General features: G+C 35.0%; 4 protein-coding genes across 6 annotated transcripts; 3 read left to right on the plus strand and 1 right to left on the minus strand.

Moving 5' to 3' along the window:
* The first annotated feature begins 1650 nt into the window (after positions 1-1650).
* On the plus strand, positions 1651-4407 carry LOC107859726 (premnaspirodiene oxygenase). 2 transcript variants are annotated; one of them, XM_047407135.1, is made up of 3 exons: positions 1651-2994; positions 3159-3331; positions 3723-4407. In XM_047407135.1, exons 1-3 carry the CDS (start codon positions 2340-2342, stop codon positions 4350-4352), a joined length of 1458 nt encoding a protein of 485 aa, XP_047263091.1. In that variant the 5' UTR covers positions 1651-2339; the 3' UTR covers positions 4353-4407. The 2 variants fall into 2 exon arrangements, with proteins under 2 accessions (XP_047263091.1, XP_016560301.1); XM_016704815.2 differs by having other exon boundaries at positions 1657-2994; positions 3159-3412.
* On the minus strand, positions 4403-5381 carry LOC107859727 (deSI-like protein At4g17486). The gene has a single exon (XM_016704816.2). It carries the CDS (start codon positions 5379-5381, stop codon positions 4740-4742), a length of 642 nt encoding a protein of 213 aa, XP_016560302.1. The 3' UTR covers positions 4403-4739.
* A 2037-nt stretch (positions 5382-7418) lies between these two features.
* Positions 7419-14337, plus strand: LOC107859728 (TMV resistance protein N). Of its 2 annotated transcripts, none has more exons than XM_016704817.2 (5): positions 7419-8014; positions 10262-11336; positions 11469-11744; positions 12040-13182; positions 13290-14337. In XM_016704817.2, exons 1-5 carry the CDS (start codon positions 7491-7493, stop codon positions 13962-13964), a joined length of 3693 nt encoding a protein of 1230 aa, XP_016560303.2. In that variant the 5' UTR covers positions 7419-7490; the 3' UTR covers positions 13965-14337. The 2 variants fall into 2 exon arrangements, with proteins under 2 accessions (XP_016560303.2, XP_016560304.1); XM_016704818.2 differs by lacking the exon at positions 7419-8014 and adding an exon at positions 9229-9766.
* A 1208-nt stretch (positions 14338-15545) lies between these two features.
* On the plus strand, positions 15546-18797 carry LOC107861282 (premnaspirodiene oxygenase). Its single transcript, XM_016706626.2, has 3 exons — positions 15546-16275; positions 16853-17124; positions 17499-18797. Exons 1-3 carry the CDS (start codon positions 15615-15617, stop codon positions 18126-18128), a joined length of 1563 nt encoding a protein of 520 aa, XP_016562112.1. The 5' UTR covers positions 15546-15614; the 3' UTR covers positions 18129-18797.
* The last annotated feature ends 611 nt before the right edge of the window (positions 18798-19408 follow it).

Consider the following 19408-nt stretch of genomic DNA (forward strand, 5'->3'; position numbering starts at 1 on the left):
AGGAATAATTTTGAATCCAATAGCAATAGCAAGAGTTGAAACATATTGATTATCTGTTGGATTTGTGGCAGGAGTTGATTTGTGTTGTTCCAAATAGATTAATCATTCGTTGCAACAGATAATTAGTCGGGTGCAACAGATAAACATCCTGATGCAATAGATAAATCTTCTGATGCAACAAATTACTTATCTGATGCACCAGATGATTGATCTGTTTAAATTGTGGGCACTTATGTTGGATTCATGATCGGGATTCTATCCATTGTTGGAAAAACAGAAGTGTAGCCAGATGACAAATACGAATAAAAATCATAATTTTACTTACCAAAGTCACCTATGAAGTAATGCCAAAGTGCAAAGTGATGTAGTAAACAAACTTTTGACCTAAGAAATTGGTCAGATCGCAGCAGTAGCGTTGTACCAACAACAACAACAACAAATGGTCGATAAGAAGAAGATGAAGATGATAATGAAGTAGAAGATGATGATAATGAAGCAGAAGATGATGAATAAAGCAGCAGAAACAATGAACCACAAAAATCGCTAAGAGAGAGAAAACAACAATGGATGAGAAAAGAGAGAAAGACACCTTTTTTTCCTCCGTTTCCCGTTATTTTAGGTAAACATTGGGATCAAAGTATAACTTTAAAAACTTCTGGGTTATTTTCAAACTTTCCCAACTTTCTTAATCTATAATAAAGTAATTATCAGCTCCAACTAATAATTAAGACTTGCGTCACTTACACCTCATTTTAAAACTCTTTTGTCACCTGTGGCCCAATCCCCCTGACATCAGCATTTATTTTGGACTCCCTAGTCCCTAGCTAATGTAAATAGATATGGTTAGGAGCGTATTGACACGTGCAACAACATTGAAATTTCTAAATAAATATCACTAAAGCAGTTTGAGACCTTGGATGCAGTGACATTGCTGGTAATGTATTCATGACAAAAAGTAGCGCCACTAAAAGGAAAATGTATCGCCGCTAAACACCTTTTTGGTGTAGTGACCTGAACTCAGGCTCATTATATTCTATTCGATCATCTTATATTTCAATCCGATTTTGTATTTGTTATTTCATTTTGTTATTTTCACTCAATCAAAGTGAGTTAGGTAAAACAAACCATCCATGAATGAAATATATATATATAATTTTATCCTGGTGCTCCTCACTGTCATCCATTAGAATCTTGTGTCTTGTCCCTATGCTTTTCATGAGAACTAAAGTAATACAAATTGCAAATTTTTATGTTTAAGGTAACTTTCACTCGATCATTAACTAAATAAAGTGGGGTTTATGCAAAGATATTTTATTACCGAAATCAACTTCAAAGAAAGCGTGTGTCAAATAAATTGTCCATGAAATGAACAAAAAAAAAGAAAAAAAAGCACTAAAACTACCGCTATGTGCGGTGTCCGGGGAAGGGCCCCACCACAAGGATGTATCGTATGTAGCCTTACCTTGCATTTCTGCCAGAGGCTGTTTCTAAGGCTTGAACCTGTGATCTCCTGGTCACATGACAGCAACCAGGGTCGGATCTATTAAGGCCCGTGAGGGTGCCACGCTACCTGTAAACTTTGACGGAAACTCTATATATAGGTAGGTCTATATATTAATTATGTATAAACAATATACTTGCCACCCAAAGACTAAAAGTCGTCCACGGTGCCAGTGGCAAATGACTTTTAAAGTTTCATTAATATACAGTTTATGTTCCTTCTTTACTCTTATTTATTATTTATTCAAATGATTAATTAGTTTATGTTCTTTTTTTACTCTTAGATCATTAATGTACAGTTTATGTTCCTTCTTTACTCTTATTTATTATTAATTCAAATAATTACTTAGTGCATGGAGTATTTTTATTCTCTTTATCTCTTATAAACTCTGACAAGAAAAAACATGTCCAACACTTCTTGCTTCTTTTTTCCTCCTCCACTTCACTGGATTTCTTTGTAAGTCATCCATCGCAGCAAATTTCTTCGTCAATCACTTGTTGCAGCCTCATCACTCCGCCGTTTTCTTAATGCCCACAACCCTTTATAACTTTGAAAAAAAAAAATTTCTTTTTCTTTTTAGCATATAAAAAAAGCGTCAAAATTGAAGAGGGTTCAAAATCGAAAGAAGTAAACACATGAATTAGTCGACTGCGTTTATATTTACTTTATATGAAATTGGACCGATGAGTCTACTTAGCACCCGGAGACTCCGAATTCTGGATCCGCCTCTGACAGCAACTTTACCAGTTACTCCGAGGCTCCCTTCAAATGAATGAAATGAACAAAAATATGCTTACAAAAAGTGTAAAATTCAACCAATCTTTTTTCTCATTCAACAATGGAGCTACGACAATTTTCCCTTTCTCCTGCCACTTTCCTCACCATATTGCTTCTTATTCTCGCTGTGAAGTACTTATCCAAGACAATAGTATCAAAAAGACCAACTCTAAACTTGCCTCCAGGTCCATGGAAATTGCCTCTCATAGGAAGCATTCACCATTTAATTGCCAACCAATTACCTCTCCATACTCTGAGAGACTTAGCGAAAAAGCACGGTCCGTTAATGCACTTGCAGCTTGGTGAGATCCCTACGGTTGTTATTTCGAGTCCTCGTGTAGCTCACGAGGTATTAAAAACTCATGATATTGCATTAGCAAATCGTCCGGAGCTTTTAAGTATCAAGATTTTGTGTTATAACTATTCGGACATTGCGTTTGCACCTTATGGAAATTACTGGAGACAAATGCGTAAGTTGTGCGCGTTGGAACTATTGAGTGCAAAGAATGTGCAGTCATTTGTCACTATTAGGGAGGAAGAAGCATTCAACCTTGTTGAATCTGTGAAATTAACATCTGGATCCACTATCAACCTTACAGAAAAGATGTATGCTCTCACAAGTGCTGTAATTTGTAGAGCAGCATTTGGGAAGAGGAGAAAAGATGAATCAGCATATTTCATGTCTTTGATAAGGGAACTCTCTTTAATGATAACAGGTTTGGACCTTTTTCTTTTTGTTTAAAGGATAGTCTTTTACTACTCCTTTCTCAATTTACCCGACACACTTTCTTTTTTAGTCCGTCCTAAAATGAAAATCACCGTTCTGTCTCAATTCATGTGGTTGCTCCTTTTTCTTTTTTCTTTTATTTACTAATGATAGGTTTGGACATAAGTGAGGTGTTTCCTTCATTCAAGTTTCTGCAAGTCATTACTGGGACGAAAGCAAAATTAGTGAAGCTTCACAAAAAGCTTGACAAAGTACTTGACCTGATTATAAAGGAGCACAAGCAAAAGCTGGATGGTGAAGAAGAGTCGTCAACAAAAAACGATTTGGTGAATCTGCTATTAAAGCTCCAAGAAAGTGGCACTCTGGATTTTCCATTCAGTACAGACAATATCAAAGCAGTCATATTGGTGACATGTCTTTGATTTCTTATTTTTCCTTTTTCTTTCTTATTTACAGTACTCCATCTTAAGCCTTTAAGTAACTAGTAAATTGTTGTCATGTAACTAGGAGGTCTGGAAACAATCTCTTGCAGAATTGCAAGGCAAGATTGTGTACAATCGATCCTAGTAGTAGGAGCTTTAGTGTATCGGGCTCCCTTTAGTCTTAAATAAATTGAATCCGAGTTTTGTAGACTAGAATTAGAAGATATATATTTATGTCACATGATAACGAGTTACCAACCAGTTGCAAGTAGTAATTTTAAATGCATACACGCAGGACATATTTGTAGCAGGAACTGAAACTTCAGCAACAGTTCTTGATTGGGCAATGGTTGAATTGATGAGAAACCCCAAAGTTATGGAAAAGGCACAAACAGAATTGAGAAGAATCCTCAAGGGAAAACACAAAGTAACAGAGAGTGATTTGAAACAATTTAGCTACCTTAAATTAGTAATTAAAGAAACTATGAGGTTACATCCACCACTTCCTCTGTTACTGCCTAGAGAATGCAGGGAACATTGTGTAATTGATGGATATGACATACCGATGAAAGCAAAAGTTATAGTGAATGCTTGGGCAATAAATAGAGATGCTGAATTTTGGGAGGATGCTGAGAGCTTTTTGCCAGAGAGATTCATTAATTTTGATTGTAGTACTAATATGGAATTTATAGGACAGAATTTTGAGTATTTACCATTTGGTGGAGGAAGGAGAATATGCCCTGGAATTTCATTTGGGTTAGCAACTATTCAGCTACCTTTAACTCAACTTATTTACTATTTCAATTGGAAGCTGCCTCATGGGATGAAACCTGAGGATGTTGATGTTACTGAATCTTCGGGTACTAGCTGCGGCAGGAAAGATAATTTGTGTGTAATTGCTACCTGTAATGAACATGGAATTTGATTGCTAGAAATCAATATTGAAAATGAAAAAGAGATGGGAGACTTGTAGTATGCTACTTCAAGTAATTAATTCCTTTCCATTTTCATAATGCTCTTCATTGAGTACGTAACAGTTGCTATATGCATTTCTATCATCATGCAAACAGTTTTTATTCATATAATCTTAGCTATAAATGAGGAACACTAGTAGCAATAACTACTTACTAAGTAGTAATGTAGTACTAGTAAGCAAAAGGAGTTGTTTTGCTCAGATCCTCTGCAAATGACTAACTCATGTCAAATTTTCTAGAATATTTTGGAGGATTCACACGAATATGGCGATAGTTCATGCAAATAGAACTGCATCATAAACGAGTAGCGGTATATATTATATACTTTCTAGCTAGTCCTAATTAGCCTGATCGGAGCGGACAGGTGCAGCGACCTTGAAATTTCTAACAGCAAAATTCAAGCTGAATCCAAACTCACTGGGGCTATATATTGCTTTAGAGGTTTTATTAGCAGCAGTAAAGTTGAAAGCAAAATCAACTGGATGAAACACAATGTTAAGCGCCTTGTCTTTAGCTTTAACCACAGTCCCAGCTGTTTCCTTTGCAAAATCACCAATGTCAGCAAACCTGTTAGCCCAATTTGGAAGCTTTGGGACGCCTAATTTCTCCAGGAAGTCGTCGCAGAAATGCTTTGAGTTCCTCGAGACCATGTTGTACTTGCTGCCAGGCCATGCATCGCGAAGATCTTTCAAGATTTGATTGACTTTGGTGGGAGAGCACTCTGTTCTGCCCACTACAATCTTTTCGCGATGCGTGTAATTGGGGTTTCTGGCAGCGGGGCAGCTGAAAACCCCGCTGCCTTTCTCACAGGAGCCGTAGGCCCATTCAACGTTGCCATAAACTTGTACAGCAGTGTGGAAGATGCCACCAAAGTAGATGCCGTCTTTGAGGAGTTTGTTCATTTGGACTACACCGAAATTGAGTGCCTCGTTCCCATCACTTTTGGTCATATCGTAAACATGGAGGATCACTTCTGCCATGATCTGACTGTTCTTGTTTTATTTTTATTTTTTTGTAAAAATCTTTTGTTTCTACTCTTTAATCTCTTGGTGAATGCAATAAAATGAATGAGGTCTATGGGCTATTTATAAGGTCTGCCATTTGCTTAATTTGCAGGCTAAAGTTGAAGAAATTTTCATGCTGTGTTTCGGGACAAATTCCTTGAACTGTGACATCTGGGGCCTTAAGAATTGGGTTCCCACTCCATGAAAGTGAGATTTATAGATGGAATCAAATATATAATACGTACTGGATTACTGAGGTGAAATCATTTATATTTATGATGTCAAATAAAGCATAATGTGATTTAGAATACATGATGTCACAAGTCCATGTATAACTTGAAGTGACCTCGAAGGCAGTGGAATATGAAATTGATGACAATGACGCTTCACAAGATAGGATAAAAAGAAAGAATGGTAATTATATGGATATCTAGGGAATAGCGAGGGGCCATGTGATCTATTTAATTTCTAATGGATATAAAATTCTTAGCTTTTTCTCATTTTGGAAAAGCAAGATTCTTATTAATTTGTTAGTTATGTTAAAAATAAACAAAAAAAAAATAAAAGAAAAAGAGGAATAATCCTTAAAGGAAATCTTGAAGGATATAAAAGGATTTCTAAACCTCCTTTTCTTATTAATTCCTCCGTTTAAAACAGAATGCATACTTTTCTATTTAATTTGTTACAAAAAAAAAAAACACCTCTTTTTTTGGTAATATTTTAATTTTAACTTTTCAAGTGTCATGTTTAAGAACACAAGATTAAAAGATATTTTAGTACATTTAATATAATTTTAATTTAGTACTATAAGATTAAAAAATTTCTTTATTTTCTTAAATTCGATGTCAAATCAAACTAGATCCTTTTTTAAAAAAACGGAGGGAGTATAAAATAAATAAAAAGCTTCTTGGATGCTCAGTTCTACCATATTAACGCTAGAATGCATCTTATTAATAGAGTAGATTCCAAGTTTTAACCAATCCCCCAACCCCACCCCTACCCAAAAAAAAAGAGAACAATTTAAAAAGCTAAGGTAACTCGATCAATAAGAAAGATAAAAGTGAACTTGCCTTTAGCATATTTGAAGGAACACAAATCAAGTCTCCGTCCCAATTTTATCTTTTAATTTATATATTTTGCATTTTCTCCCAATATTCTTTGGAACTTGGAAGTTAAGCAAGTAAAGAACTCGTCACCATCTCTAGGAAGGGAGAGCAATGATTGTTTTCTTTATAAAATGTTAGAAAACAGAAAAGTAAAATACACAACATAATCACTCACAAAAAGAGAGAAAGAGAAAAGGTTTCCCAAGTGTATGGAGTTAAACTAGTAGATGAGGAAAAGAACAAAAAGGACTAATTGAGTATGTACCATTACAACTCCTATAAAATACTGTACTAGATTACGAGCAGTACTATTTTGGTATATACTGGAAATTTTCAAGATACGAATATTTCATTTTCAAAAGCAATGCACCGATTTTTCAGGGAGAAATTCTACATATTTTCTAGTTCTTTTCAAATTTGTTTTGCATCATTCTTGCAAGAGATTTTATATTTATACACATAATAGATCTTCAGTTTTACACATTAAAAATATCTTCTTTTGTTTTTTTTTTCTAATACGCAATTTGCAAGCGGATCATTTTCACTTTAATTATGACTGAAGCTTTTATCATGATGATAGTTATGTTTTAAGCTTTTAAATTTTAATTACTGCAGATACATGGAAAGAATAGAAAGGAATTAATCTTTGACATTTTTAACTAGTGTGTAACATAACAAATAAGTATATGATCTATATATAACCAGCGTACACACTGATCATTGTTATCTAGAGAAATTATATAGTGCTTATACATTAATTATATGTCATATTCATATACCAGCTGAAAATTTGTAAAAAAAAAAATCAGTGTACATGTGTACTTAAACTCCATGCAACACCAGAAGCGACAATCTTCTCACTGAAGTTGCACAAAACTTCATGTATATATAGGTAGATAACATGAGCCTATTGGCAAATCAGTTTTCTATAAGGTGTTGCTTGCAGATGCAAGCATTCTAAATTCCTCGTCCTTTTAGGATGGAGATAGAAGACAACCCGTCTTCTTCTCACAGAACTCATGATCAAACATCCCAACGTTGGTCCTACGATGTTTTCTTGAGCTTTAGAGGGGAGGACACTCGTAAGAGCTTTGTCGATCACCTCTACACGACGCTTCACGAAAAAGGGATACATGCATTTCGTGATGACATAGAGTTAAGGAGGGGAAAATCCATTTCCCCTGAACTCCTTAACGCTATAGAAACATCGAGGTTTGCAGTTGTTATTTTTTCGAAAAACTATGCAGATTCATCGTGGTGTTTAGAGGAGCTGACGAAGATCGTTGAGTGCAACAAGCAGAGGGGACAAACGCTGATTCCAGTGTTTTACAGCGTGGATCCTTCTGTTGTGAGAAAACACAAGGGTAGCTATGGAGACGCATTTGCTAAACATGAAGAGAATTTGAAGGGATCAGGTGAGAACAATAAGATCCAGACATGGAGGGATGCTTTAAAGGATGCTGCTAATATATCTGGATTTGACGTCCAACACATGGAAGATGGGTAAGTGAAAACTCAACTCTTTTAAGTTCTATTCACGAATTGACAACGGGAAGATAAATTATACAATAAATACTCAATGCAGAAAACTTCTATATAAGAAAAGCACCAACAACACATCCGTACCCAGTGTAATTTTAATAGTGATATCTGAAAAGGATAGAATATACACGAGACCTTATTTTTATCTTTATAATATAAAAAATTATATTAAATAGAATCTTGGCTCAAAAGAAATGTAAGCAACGTAAGGTACCAGAACAGCAATATAAACAAAGCAAACTAGGTGACTACCTTAGTTTTAATTTTGATGGTTGGTTAGCATGGGTGTGCATCGGCTGGTTCGGTTCGATTTTACATACTATCGATTCGGTTTATCGGTTTTCGGTTTTTAAATATGCTAAATCAATAATCAAATCAATAAGATATTTTTTATCGGTTTCCGGTTTATCGTTTTTTAGTCTTTAACTGTTCGGTTTCGATTTAACCGATAAGAAAATACTCATAAAATAGAAATAGTAGTAATTAACTAACATGAAAAATAATTGAATCTTAGTTGCAAACAAAAATCCTACATAATGTGTTTTAATTTACAAGAATCTTTAAGTTAGAACTAAATGTTGTTAGGAGAAATTAAGAGTTTGTATAATTGAAATAATAGGTTTGTTAATTTGTAGAGATTAAAGAGAAATTAAGAGAAATATCTAATAAGTCATATATATATATATATATTTTCTTATTGGGTTATCGGTTTACCCAATAAGAAAAAATTGAACCGAATCAATATCCCAATAATGTTTTTTATAAAATTATTAAAAAATCATTAACCCAATAATCCAATAACAATAAACCAATAATATTTTTATCGATTCGATTTATCGATCGGTTCTATTTTTTCACATACCTACCCATATCAAATATTCAAGGCTCGGGACGAAATCTCCATTTATGAAAGAAACAGTCTCACCCAATGCAAACAGTCCAATCAATGTTGTTCACATAGCATATTTGTATAAAACATATACCTATGTCTCGGTTTATGTAAATATTTTTTATTATTTAAATAATATAAATATTGAGTACGTATTTTAAAATACCTATTTTATTACATTTATATAAAAATTATAATTTATAATATTTTAAAAATATTAATTTTATTTAATGTTAAACGATTAATTAAATTGACATTTACTTTTTTTTTCAAAAAAAAAAAAAATACTCCCTTCTTTTTCTTTTCTCCACCACCAAAATACAGAGTCAAGCGTTCTGTCTTCCTCTTTCTGCTCCAATTGATGAAACTCCCTGCATGGAGATCAAACCAGGCTTATACATTGTACTCTGTGTTATGAATCGGACAGAATATGCAAACCACAAGCAAAAGGAAAAATAAGATCGCACAGAATTACGTGGAAACACTTGCGGGAAAAACTACGGCAGAGGTAGAGGAATTCACTATAATGGAGAGAGTATAATGTGGAGACAATAGTCTCAATTTTGTGTATATTAGAACAACCCGAAACAACTCATTAAATGTCCTAGGCCCAAAAACATTTCCATACCACGGGCTTCGCCCCCGCACCCCCAACTGGATTAGTGGTGGGCTTGGGGATTGCCCAGACCCAATCCCTATGCTACCACCATAGACCCCATGAAAGATCACAAACATGAGTCGCACCGGAACTTTTTAGGATCGGATCAACAAAATTCGGGTCACAACTCTTAACACTCTGCAATGCAGTAGTGTGCCTCCAATAGGTATATCTTCAACCAGTGTTCGGTAGGTGTTGAAGTGTGTAATACTCTCTTTTAATTGCTTAATGGATGGCGGTGATATTCGATATTAGGATCTTTGCCTGCTCTAAAACCTTGTTAATTTGTATAATCATATTATATAAAGTTTAAGCTATTAGAGAAACCATGCGGAACTTTTATTTTTATAATGGGTGGCAGCTTTGCCTAATACCGTGTTGAAGTGTGTGACTATCCTATCTCATTTAGAAACTTAATCTATCACGGAGAACACATTTTTATTATTTAATTGTATTCTCAATAGTAGGCCAGACTCTACTTGAGTTTGAGTTTAAAAGAACGGTTTGGCATTTTGTTGTTTAAGCTTGCATCAAATCCGGTCATTTACAGCAGTCGTGTGGAAAATGCTTGAATTTTGGATTCAAGGGAAACTGAACTGCATGATGCACCAGTTAAAATTTGGATTGCAAATCTGACACTACTTCCTTATGTTTCTTTCAGGCATGAATCAAGGTGCATCAGACAGATTGCTTTGACAATCTTGAAAAGATTGGGTCATGTACGACCTAAAGTTGCTGATCATTTAGTCGGTATAGAACCCCATGTCCAAAAAGTTGTATCTATGTTGAATATGCAGTCTGAGGCTGATGTTCTCATAATCGGGATATGGGGTATGGGAGGCATTGGTAAATCAACTATTGCACGAGCTGTTTTTGATCAGCTTCAGGAAGAGTTTGAAGGTGTCTGCTTTCTTGATAATGTTAGAGAAGTTTCAACAAAATTCGGACTGCAGGCTTTGTCAGAAAAAATGTTTTCTGAGACATTGAAAGAGACTAAAGACAATCTTTATACCAGCACCAGTTTCCTAATGAATAGGTTGAGTTATAAAAGAGTGATGATCGTTCTTGACGACGTGGATCAAGATGAGCAGATAGACTATTTGGCTGGAAAGCACGAATGGTTCGGAGCTGGTAGCAGAATCATCATCACTACTAGAAACAGGCAGTTGCTATTGGCTCATGGGGTGGATCAAGTGTACGAAGTTAGCCTTTTAGGGAGTAATGAGGCTTTGACGCTCTTCAACAAGTTTGCCTTCAAGGGAGGTGAACCGGAAGGTGATTTCAATGATCTAGCGTTGCAAGTCGTGGAATGTGCTTGGGGCCTCCCATTGGCTCTCAAAGTTTTGGGTTCATTTCTACATAAAAGAGCAAAAGCAGAATGGGAGAGCGAGTTGAAGAGGCTGAAAGAAATTCCCCATGATGATGTGATAGGGAAGCTTAAATTGAGCATTGATGCATTGAGTGATCTAGACAAGCAAATATTGCTTGATATTGCTTGTTTCTTCAAGGGGAAACGAAGAGAACCCGTCACCAGAAAACTCCTAGCTTTCGGTTTCAAACCTGAAATTGGAGTGCCAGTACTTATTCAGAGATCACTTCTATCCATATCTGATGATGACAGGTTCCAGATGCATGATTTAGTCCAAGAAACCGCTTGGTACATGGTTCGCCGTAAAGAGAAATTCAGCAGGTTGTGGATTCCTGACGACATATGTGATGTTATGTCAAAGAAATCAGTAAGTTTACACTACCTAGTTGATATATTGGACAACATCCAGAGAGTATTTGAATAAACTGAATTAATCTTGTAGAAAATTTACTTCTATTAAAATAAAAACTACTTGTAACTCCTCTTATTAAATTTGTAGGGTACAGGAGCAATTGAGGGAATAACATTAGTGTACCCGGAAAAGCAGAAGATGAACTTAGGATCACAAGCATTAAAGGGTATGGAGAATCTCCGACTTCTGAAAATCCAGAATGCTCACTTCCGAAAAGGTCCTAGTTATCTTCCAAATGAGTTACAATGGCTCAGTTGGCACAACTTCCCTTCAACCTCACTCCCACAAGACTTCGAGGGAGAAAAGCTTGTTGGACTTACGCTAATTCATGGCAAAATTTCGCAACTGTGGCCAGAAGATAAGGTACCTTTGCCCTCTTAAACATTGTTTTTACATATTTTGCTTCGTTAGAGTGACCACTATTTCAAAGATTACTTACAAAGAGTGTTCAATCTTAAAAACATCAGAAGTCAAATACATTACAAACTAAATATCTACCTTAATTTGAGTGTTCATTAATCTCTTGCAATTAGGCAAAAGAAGTCACTTATTTCACAAAAAGACTTTTACCAAAAAATGAAAAGAGTCATGTGATGTTAAAACGAAAAAATTATATATCATTCTTTCTCACTCTTTATCTGTTTCTTGATTTAAACAGTATCTTGACAAGCTGAAGTATCTGAATCTCAGCTACTCCAAAGGGTTAATTAACACCCCAAACTTGGGCCAAATGCCATATCTTGAAAAGTTGAACCTGAGCAACTGTAAGAACTTGGTAGGAGTTCACGAGTCACTAGGAAATCTTACAAGGCTTTGGTACTTGAATTTGTCTCACTGCCCAAAGCTAAGGAGTCTTTCGAAAAACATACACCTCGAGTCTTTGGAAAAACTTCTTCTTTGGGACTGCACAAAACTTGAAAGTTTCCCTCAAATCATATGTTTAATACCGAAGCTTTCAGAACTTCACTTGGAAGGGACTGGAATTAAGGAGCTACCCGAGTCCATCATAAATCTCAGTGGCCTTGTGTCCATAAACCTCAGCAGTTGCAAAGATCTGGAAAGTATAACTTACAGTATTTGTGGTTTGAGATGTCTCAGGACTCTTAATCTCTCTGGCTGTTCGAAACTTGAGACATTGCCGGAAACCCTTGGCCAATTGGAAACTTTAGAAGAACTACTTGTAGATGGAACTGCAATTATCAAGCTACCATCAACCGTCTCTGAGATGGAAAACTTGAAAATCCTTTCTTTCAGTGGATGCAGGAAAAAGAAAAAGGATACTGCATTCTGGAAAAGCAGTCTTAGCTTTCGCTTGAATGTAAAGTTAACCTCACTGCCAAATGTCAGACGCATCACAAGACATTCAAATGCTGCAAGAAATAAGAAGCCAGAAATATCACGACCATCGTTATCTGGTTTGAGTGTCTTGAAGAAACTAGATCTTAGTGACTCCGATTTGGTAGTTGAAATTGCTGCTGATATTTGGCAGTTGTCCTCATTGGAGGAGTTAAATTTGAGCCGAAATAATTTTAAAGAATTTCCTTCAAGAATATCTGGACTACCGCAATTCAAGGTCCTGAAATTGGACGAGTGCAGGAGCCTTGAAGCCTTGCCTGATCTTCCCTGGAGTATTGTAGTGATAGAGGCAAATGAGTGCCTTTCCTTGCAGAGTCTTGGAAATCTTTCACCGCAACATGCATTCTTGAGGAAGGTCTCATTTTTCAATTGTTCCAAATTGTACCAACAAAGCCAGAAAACCAGCATTGCTGCTGCAGATTTGTTGCTGTATTTGCTTCTCCAGGTATGCATGTCTTCAGGATACTATTTCACAAGTGCCTGACTTGATGAAATCATTACGTTTCAAAATAAAGTATTGAAAGTTTGAATTTTTTGTTAACTGTATAACAGGGTCACTCCACCTTATATGGTCAATTTAGTATAGCAATTGCTGGAGGAAAAATCCCTGATTGGTTTGGTTATCAAAAAATGGGTCGCTCGATCTCAGTCCAGCTACCTACAGAATGGCAAGATAACATTGCAGGGGTTGCATTCTCATTTGTTTTCGAGCGCCTTGTTCCAAAATCAAAACTAGGTGTTACCTTCAAGTTGATTAGTCCAAACCACCGAGAATACACATTTGAAAGTGCTCCAGCATCTGCTGCTTCAAAGATGGGGGAGGTCAGCGAAGCCGACCACTTATGGATAGCTTATATCTCTTTCCATCTTTTTCGTCTCCTCTTCCCCAGATTCACAACTGAAGATTGGTCTAAGGTTTGTGGTTGCCTTTCAATTAGCCTGAGACAAGAGCCATGGATCAAGGTGAGGAGGTGTGGAATTCATCTGGTGTACAAAAAAGATTTGACAACATCATTGGCAGCTGGGAGCAAGGAATTGGTGGTGTACGATGAGGGAGGAGATTCAAAAAGGAAAGAAGAGGTCAATGAGGATATTGTGTCACTAATGGCTGGGATTAACGATTTGAATTGGGAAGTTGACTCCATTGAGCAAGATAACACTCAGCTCGCTAATTTGAGAAAATCGCTTGCCTATAAGATTCAGAAGACTCTTTCTTTTGATTGCTAGAATACTTTTCTCTAGCTACTAATGTTTGCTTATATCAATGGAGCAGTTGCTTGACGTTTTTGCTCACCGGTGTTACATTTCTTGGTTTGCTTGTTTGCGATCACTTGCATGCATGGAACTGAGTATAGTAGTAGTACTCTACTACTTGCTACCATGGGAAATAAGAAAAATTAGAGGTAACGGTTGGATTTGATTTTGCATTGTTCAATTGTTTGGTTTTCTTGTGCACTGGGAAACGAACTGTGTAAATGTTGGTAGTTTTTCTTTTCTTGGCTTAGCTTGTTGAGAATAATGTATGCTCTGTATGGATTTTGCATCAACAAGAATGTACTTATATATGGTTTGTATTGATGGAAGATTGTTTGTTTTCTAACTATGGATCCCTTTACTATGCTTTTATTAGAAAATTTTGTTATTGATTCAAATTATATGAATCAAGAGCTTAATAGCTATACAGCATTGGCTGGTTGAAGTGATCAACTATTTAGTACTCACAAATTATCACTTATTTTTAATTTATCACACCAGAGTCACTAAACTAGTCATTTTTATAACAAAAAAAAAACATTCTTTATCGCAGTGTCAATTACGACAGTTTCTTTTTGTTATTTTCCAGATTAAGTAAATATATATTTATTTTTATTAGCCAAAAAAAAAAAGATGGAGAATATTTGACATTTCAGTGTTGCAACTTAGCAAGGGCTCACTATTACGTCTTTTAGCATGGCCTCCTTGGTACCAAACACAACTCTATCTTTAATTCTAACTTTATAAATTTCAAATGAAGTGAAAATTATTTGAAATCTATACCAAAGGTTCAATCACTTGGCATGCTACTATATATTTGTATGGAATAAAAATCAAATTCGATGCATGGGTGAATTAGAGAATGATACTAGAAGGTAACACAGATCAGATATGACTCAAAATAGTAACAAATGTTGCATGCAAACGAAATTAAATATGAGTCATCATGGAATCGAGATTTGCGTATGGTGCTCCCTAAGGTTTAGCTATAATTAAGCTTATGCTGATTTGCTATAGGGCATCTGATTTTCATTGATTCACCAACATTCTACTCATATTTTGTGATCCCAAGCTCTTTGGCTCTTTAATTTTAAAGAATAAAGTAACAATATCAAGTTTTTCTAGTAAAGTTGACAGCTATCAGCTCTTATTATTTTAACTCTATTGTCCATTTGCCACTTCATTGTGTTATTTTATTCTCACTATATTTGAAAACAAAATATAAACTACTACCGTTAATCACAATAATTAACAATTTAAAGTATCAAAAACAGTGTATAAAGAAATTTCGATGATTAAAGAAAAGTTTCAATCACTCAAAATTCCTTACTGCCACCTAAATTTGGAAAATCCGACACGCAATTTCTTTTGTGCTGTTCCTCGTCACTATCTCCATGTGAATCTCGAACGATAAATGCTATTTCAAGAGAAGTAATACAATGTGACCCAATTTTTATGTTTAACGTAACTTTAGCTAGAGACCATGAAATAGGTAATGTTGGGTTCACGTAAAAATATTTTATCATCGAAATCAACTTCAAAGAAAACGTTATGTCCAAGAAATGAACAAAAATATGCCTACAAAAAGTGTAACATTCAACCAAACTTTTTTCTCATTCAACAATGGAGTTACAACATTATTCCCTTTCTCTCTTCACTTTTCTCACCATGTTGCTTCTCATTCTCACTGTGAAGTACTTATCCAAGACAATAGTAGTATCAAAAAGATCACCAACTCTAAACTTGCCTCCAGGTCCATGGAAATTGCCTATCATAGGAAGCATTCACCATTTAATTGCAAGCCAATTACCTCACCAAACTCTTAGAGACTTAGCCAAAAAGCATGGTCCGTTAATGCACTTGCAGCTTGGTGAGATCTCTGCGATTGTTATTTCGAGTCCTCGGGTAGCCCAAGAGGTACTAAAAACTCAGGATATTGCCTTCACAAATCGTCCTGAGCTTCTAAGTGCCAAGATTTTGAGTTACAACTATTCAGACATCGCGTTTGCACCTTATGGAAATTACTGGAGACAAATGCGTAAATTGTGCACGTTGGAACTATTAAGTGCAAAGAATGTTCTATCATTTGCCTCTATTAGGGAGGAGGAAGCATTAAATCTTGTTGAATATCTTGAATCGAAATCTGGATCCATTATCAACCTTACAGAAAAGATGTATGCTCTCACAAATGCTGTAATTTGTAGAGCAGCATTTGGGAAGAGGTGGAAAGAAGAATCAGTATATTTCATGTCTTTGATAGAGGAAATGTCTTCAATGGTGACAGGTTTGGACTTCTTTTGTTTCCTTTAAACATAATACAAAAACATGCCCTTTAACTTGACCTCAAATCACATCTATGACCTCCAACTTTGGATGTGCACAAATAGGCACTTAAATTTGTATAAAGTTGAACAAGTCAACACACACATCCTATGTGACATAATACACATAAGACGCCATATAGGACAAGAATTGACAACGTAGGATGCCACATAGGACATATGTGTCTACTTGTTCGACTCTATACAGGTTTAAGTGCCCACTTGTGCATACTCAAAATTGAAGGTCGTAATCTGAGGCCAAACTAAAGGGCATATTTATGTATTGTGCCTTTATTTTTTGACCTAAAGGGTATTAAGTGCTACTAATTAATACTCCATGAATCATATATAGGCGAAGGGACTAGCACTCTAGTGTAATTTTTTGCTTGGCCGATCTTTCAAAATTTACTTATTTTGAAAAGCACTTTTTAGTAGAAAGTCTCTTTCGAAAAACATACTACTTTTTTTTTCATGTAGTAACAGTTTGTGTTTGGCTAATCAAATTTATAAATTGAACAACCATTTTTTTGATTTAACAAGGTTTTGACATAAGTGAGGTGTTTCCTTCACTCAAATTTCTGCAAGCCATTACTGGGACAAAAGCAAAATTAGTGAAGCTTCACAAAGAGGTTGACGAGATGCTTGACAAGATAATAGAAGAGCACAATGAGAAGCTACAAAATCATCAAAAGAATGATGATCAACAAGAGTCATTAAGAAAAGATGATTTGGTGAATCTCCTATTAAGACTTCAAGAAAATGGCAATCTTGAATTTCCCTTCACTGCAGACAATATAAAAGCAGTCATATTGGTGAGATGACATTTCTTTAGTTTTATGATATTTCTCCCTTCGGTGCAGATAATTTTAACATGTCAAAAACGATCCTCAAGTTAAATAATACTCCCTCCGTTTAATATTACTTGACTCATGTTGATCTGATACGACCCTTTAAAAAGTTTTAATTTAACATGTATTTTACTAAACTAACCTTATTAACAATGCATGTTACGGACAGTATGAGAAAAGAATAATAGATCGAATCTTAATTTGCGTAATGAACATGTAGCATGAAACATTTATTTTTACTGAGGGGGCACTAGAGATGAACGAGGTAGTATCATTTTGTGGTTATGTCTATAATTTTGGAAGTTGCAAGTATATTATTTTTGAATTTATATATGCAGGACATGTTTTTAGCAGGAACTGAAACTTCAGCAACAGTTCTTGATTGGGCAATGGTTGAATTGATGAGAAACCCCAAAGTTATGGAAAAGGCACAAACAGAATTGAGAAGAATCCTCAAGGGTAAAAACAAAGTAACTGAGATTGATTTGAAACAAGCTAGCTACCTTAAATTAGTAATCAAAGAAACTATGAGGTTACATCCACCACTTCCTTTGTTACTTCCACGTGAAAGCAGGGAACAATGTGTAATTAATGGATATCACATACCAATAAAAACAAAAGTAATAGTAAATGCGTGGGCAATAAATAGAGATGCTGAATTTTGGGAGGATGCTGAGAGCTTTTTACCAGAGAGATTCATTAATTCTGATAGTAATACGAATATGGAATTTATAGGACAGAATTTTGAGTATTTACCATTTGGTGGAGGAAGAAGAATGTGCCCTGGAATTTTATTTGGGTTAGCAACTATTGAGCTACCTTTAGCTCAACTTATTTACTATTTCAATTGGAAGCTGCCTCATGGGATGAAGCCTGAGGATGTTGATGTTACTGAAACTTCAGGTACTAGCTGCAGGAGGAAATATAATCTGTGTGTAATTGCTTCCTCTAATGATAATGGAATTTGATAGTTAAGAGTATAGAGGATGCATGAATAAGAAGATGGAACAAAAGTATTGTGTCTCAAGTATGATGAGTAATAATCCTTCCATTCTAAATGGATTAATGGTGAAAAATACCGCTAAATCATAACCTTTTTTTTTTAGAGTTTCACACCTTAACTATCAATTATTGTGCTGCCTAAATAAACTGTCACCTCTACACGAATTCCAATGTTTCATACCTCAATTATCAATTCTTTTATATTGAAACACACCTCAATGCTAAGTTAACCATTCAATTTAATTAAGCCATGCGTCATCAATCAAGATGGGACTTGGAGAAAATAAAGAGTGTAAAAATGGAGAGGAGTCGGATCCTGTTACCAATAATAAAATGGTGTAAATGGTCATCTTCTTCATGATTTCAGTTCTTTTAAATCTGCAGGTGCCCTTTCATGGTTGTCAACAAATTATAAAACCATTTAGAGCCAATAAGAATACTGGCTAAATTACTTTAGCAATTTTTGAAATATAGAATATATCTTTCCTAATAAATTTAGCTACCTGACTTAGTACAGTAGTTTTCATGCCAATCTGAATCTGGAAACAGTTTTTAGGACTCATTTTCCCTTGTATATGATTTTTCTTATTAAAAAAGTCAATCCCAAGTATTAAGACATACTAACATTTTTTTTATGATTTGGGCTCTTTTTTAAAGTTGAAAGTGACAAAAAATTTTCTAATTTCATTGTTTGAAAGTCCAATCAATGTCCAAATGATCTTCGCCAACTAATAATATACAATATGGAACAAGTAAACGCTAAAGTTGATAGCTATACAAAAGATGCTTTTTAACATAGCAAAAGGCCGATGTAACAAATATATATAGTGATTAGTGGTTGGTGCTTTGTAAGTAAGAAATTAATTATTAGTTCAAGAGCATTTATACGTAAATATGTATAATTTAAATAAATATTGGAACCGTAGTGGGGTAAGGAGGAGACAATCTACAGAAAAAAAAAAAATTAAAAATATTTTTCAGATGATCTTTATCCAATTTTTTTTTTTTAAACCAAAAATAATAAGAATTCGTATACTTGATCGCAATTTATTTGAAAAAGGGTAATAACATCTTTTATTTCCACTTGAGGGAGTGGAAAATATTGGTAAGTGGAGTTGAATCAAAGAGAAACTTTTGGCAATCAAAGGTATGATTTTGTCCGTTACCTTGGGGTTTGAATTTAATCTACTTTTAAGCTAGGAAGTAACTTTTTTGTTGGAAAAACTCAATAAAGACTTATGAATGA

This window comes from Capsicum annuum, chromosome 2 (genome assembly GCF_002878395.1).
Source record: "Capsicum annuum cultivar UCD-10X-F1 chromosome 2, UCD10Xv1.1, whole genome shotgun sequence".
NCBI lineage: Eukaryota > Viridiplantae > Streptophyta > Magnoliopsida > Solanales > Solanaceae > Capsicum > Capsicum annuum.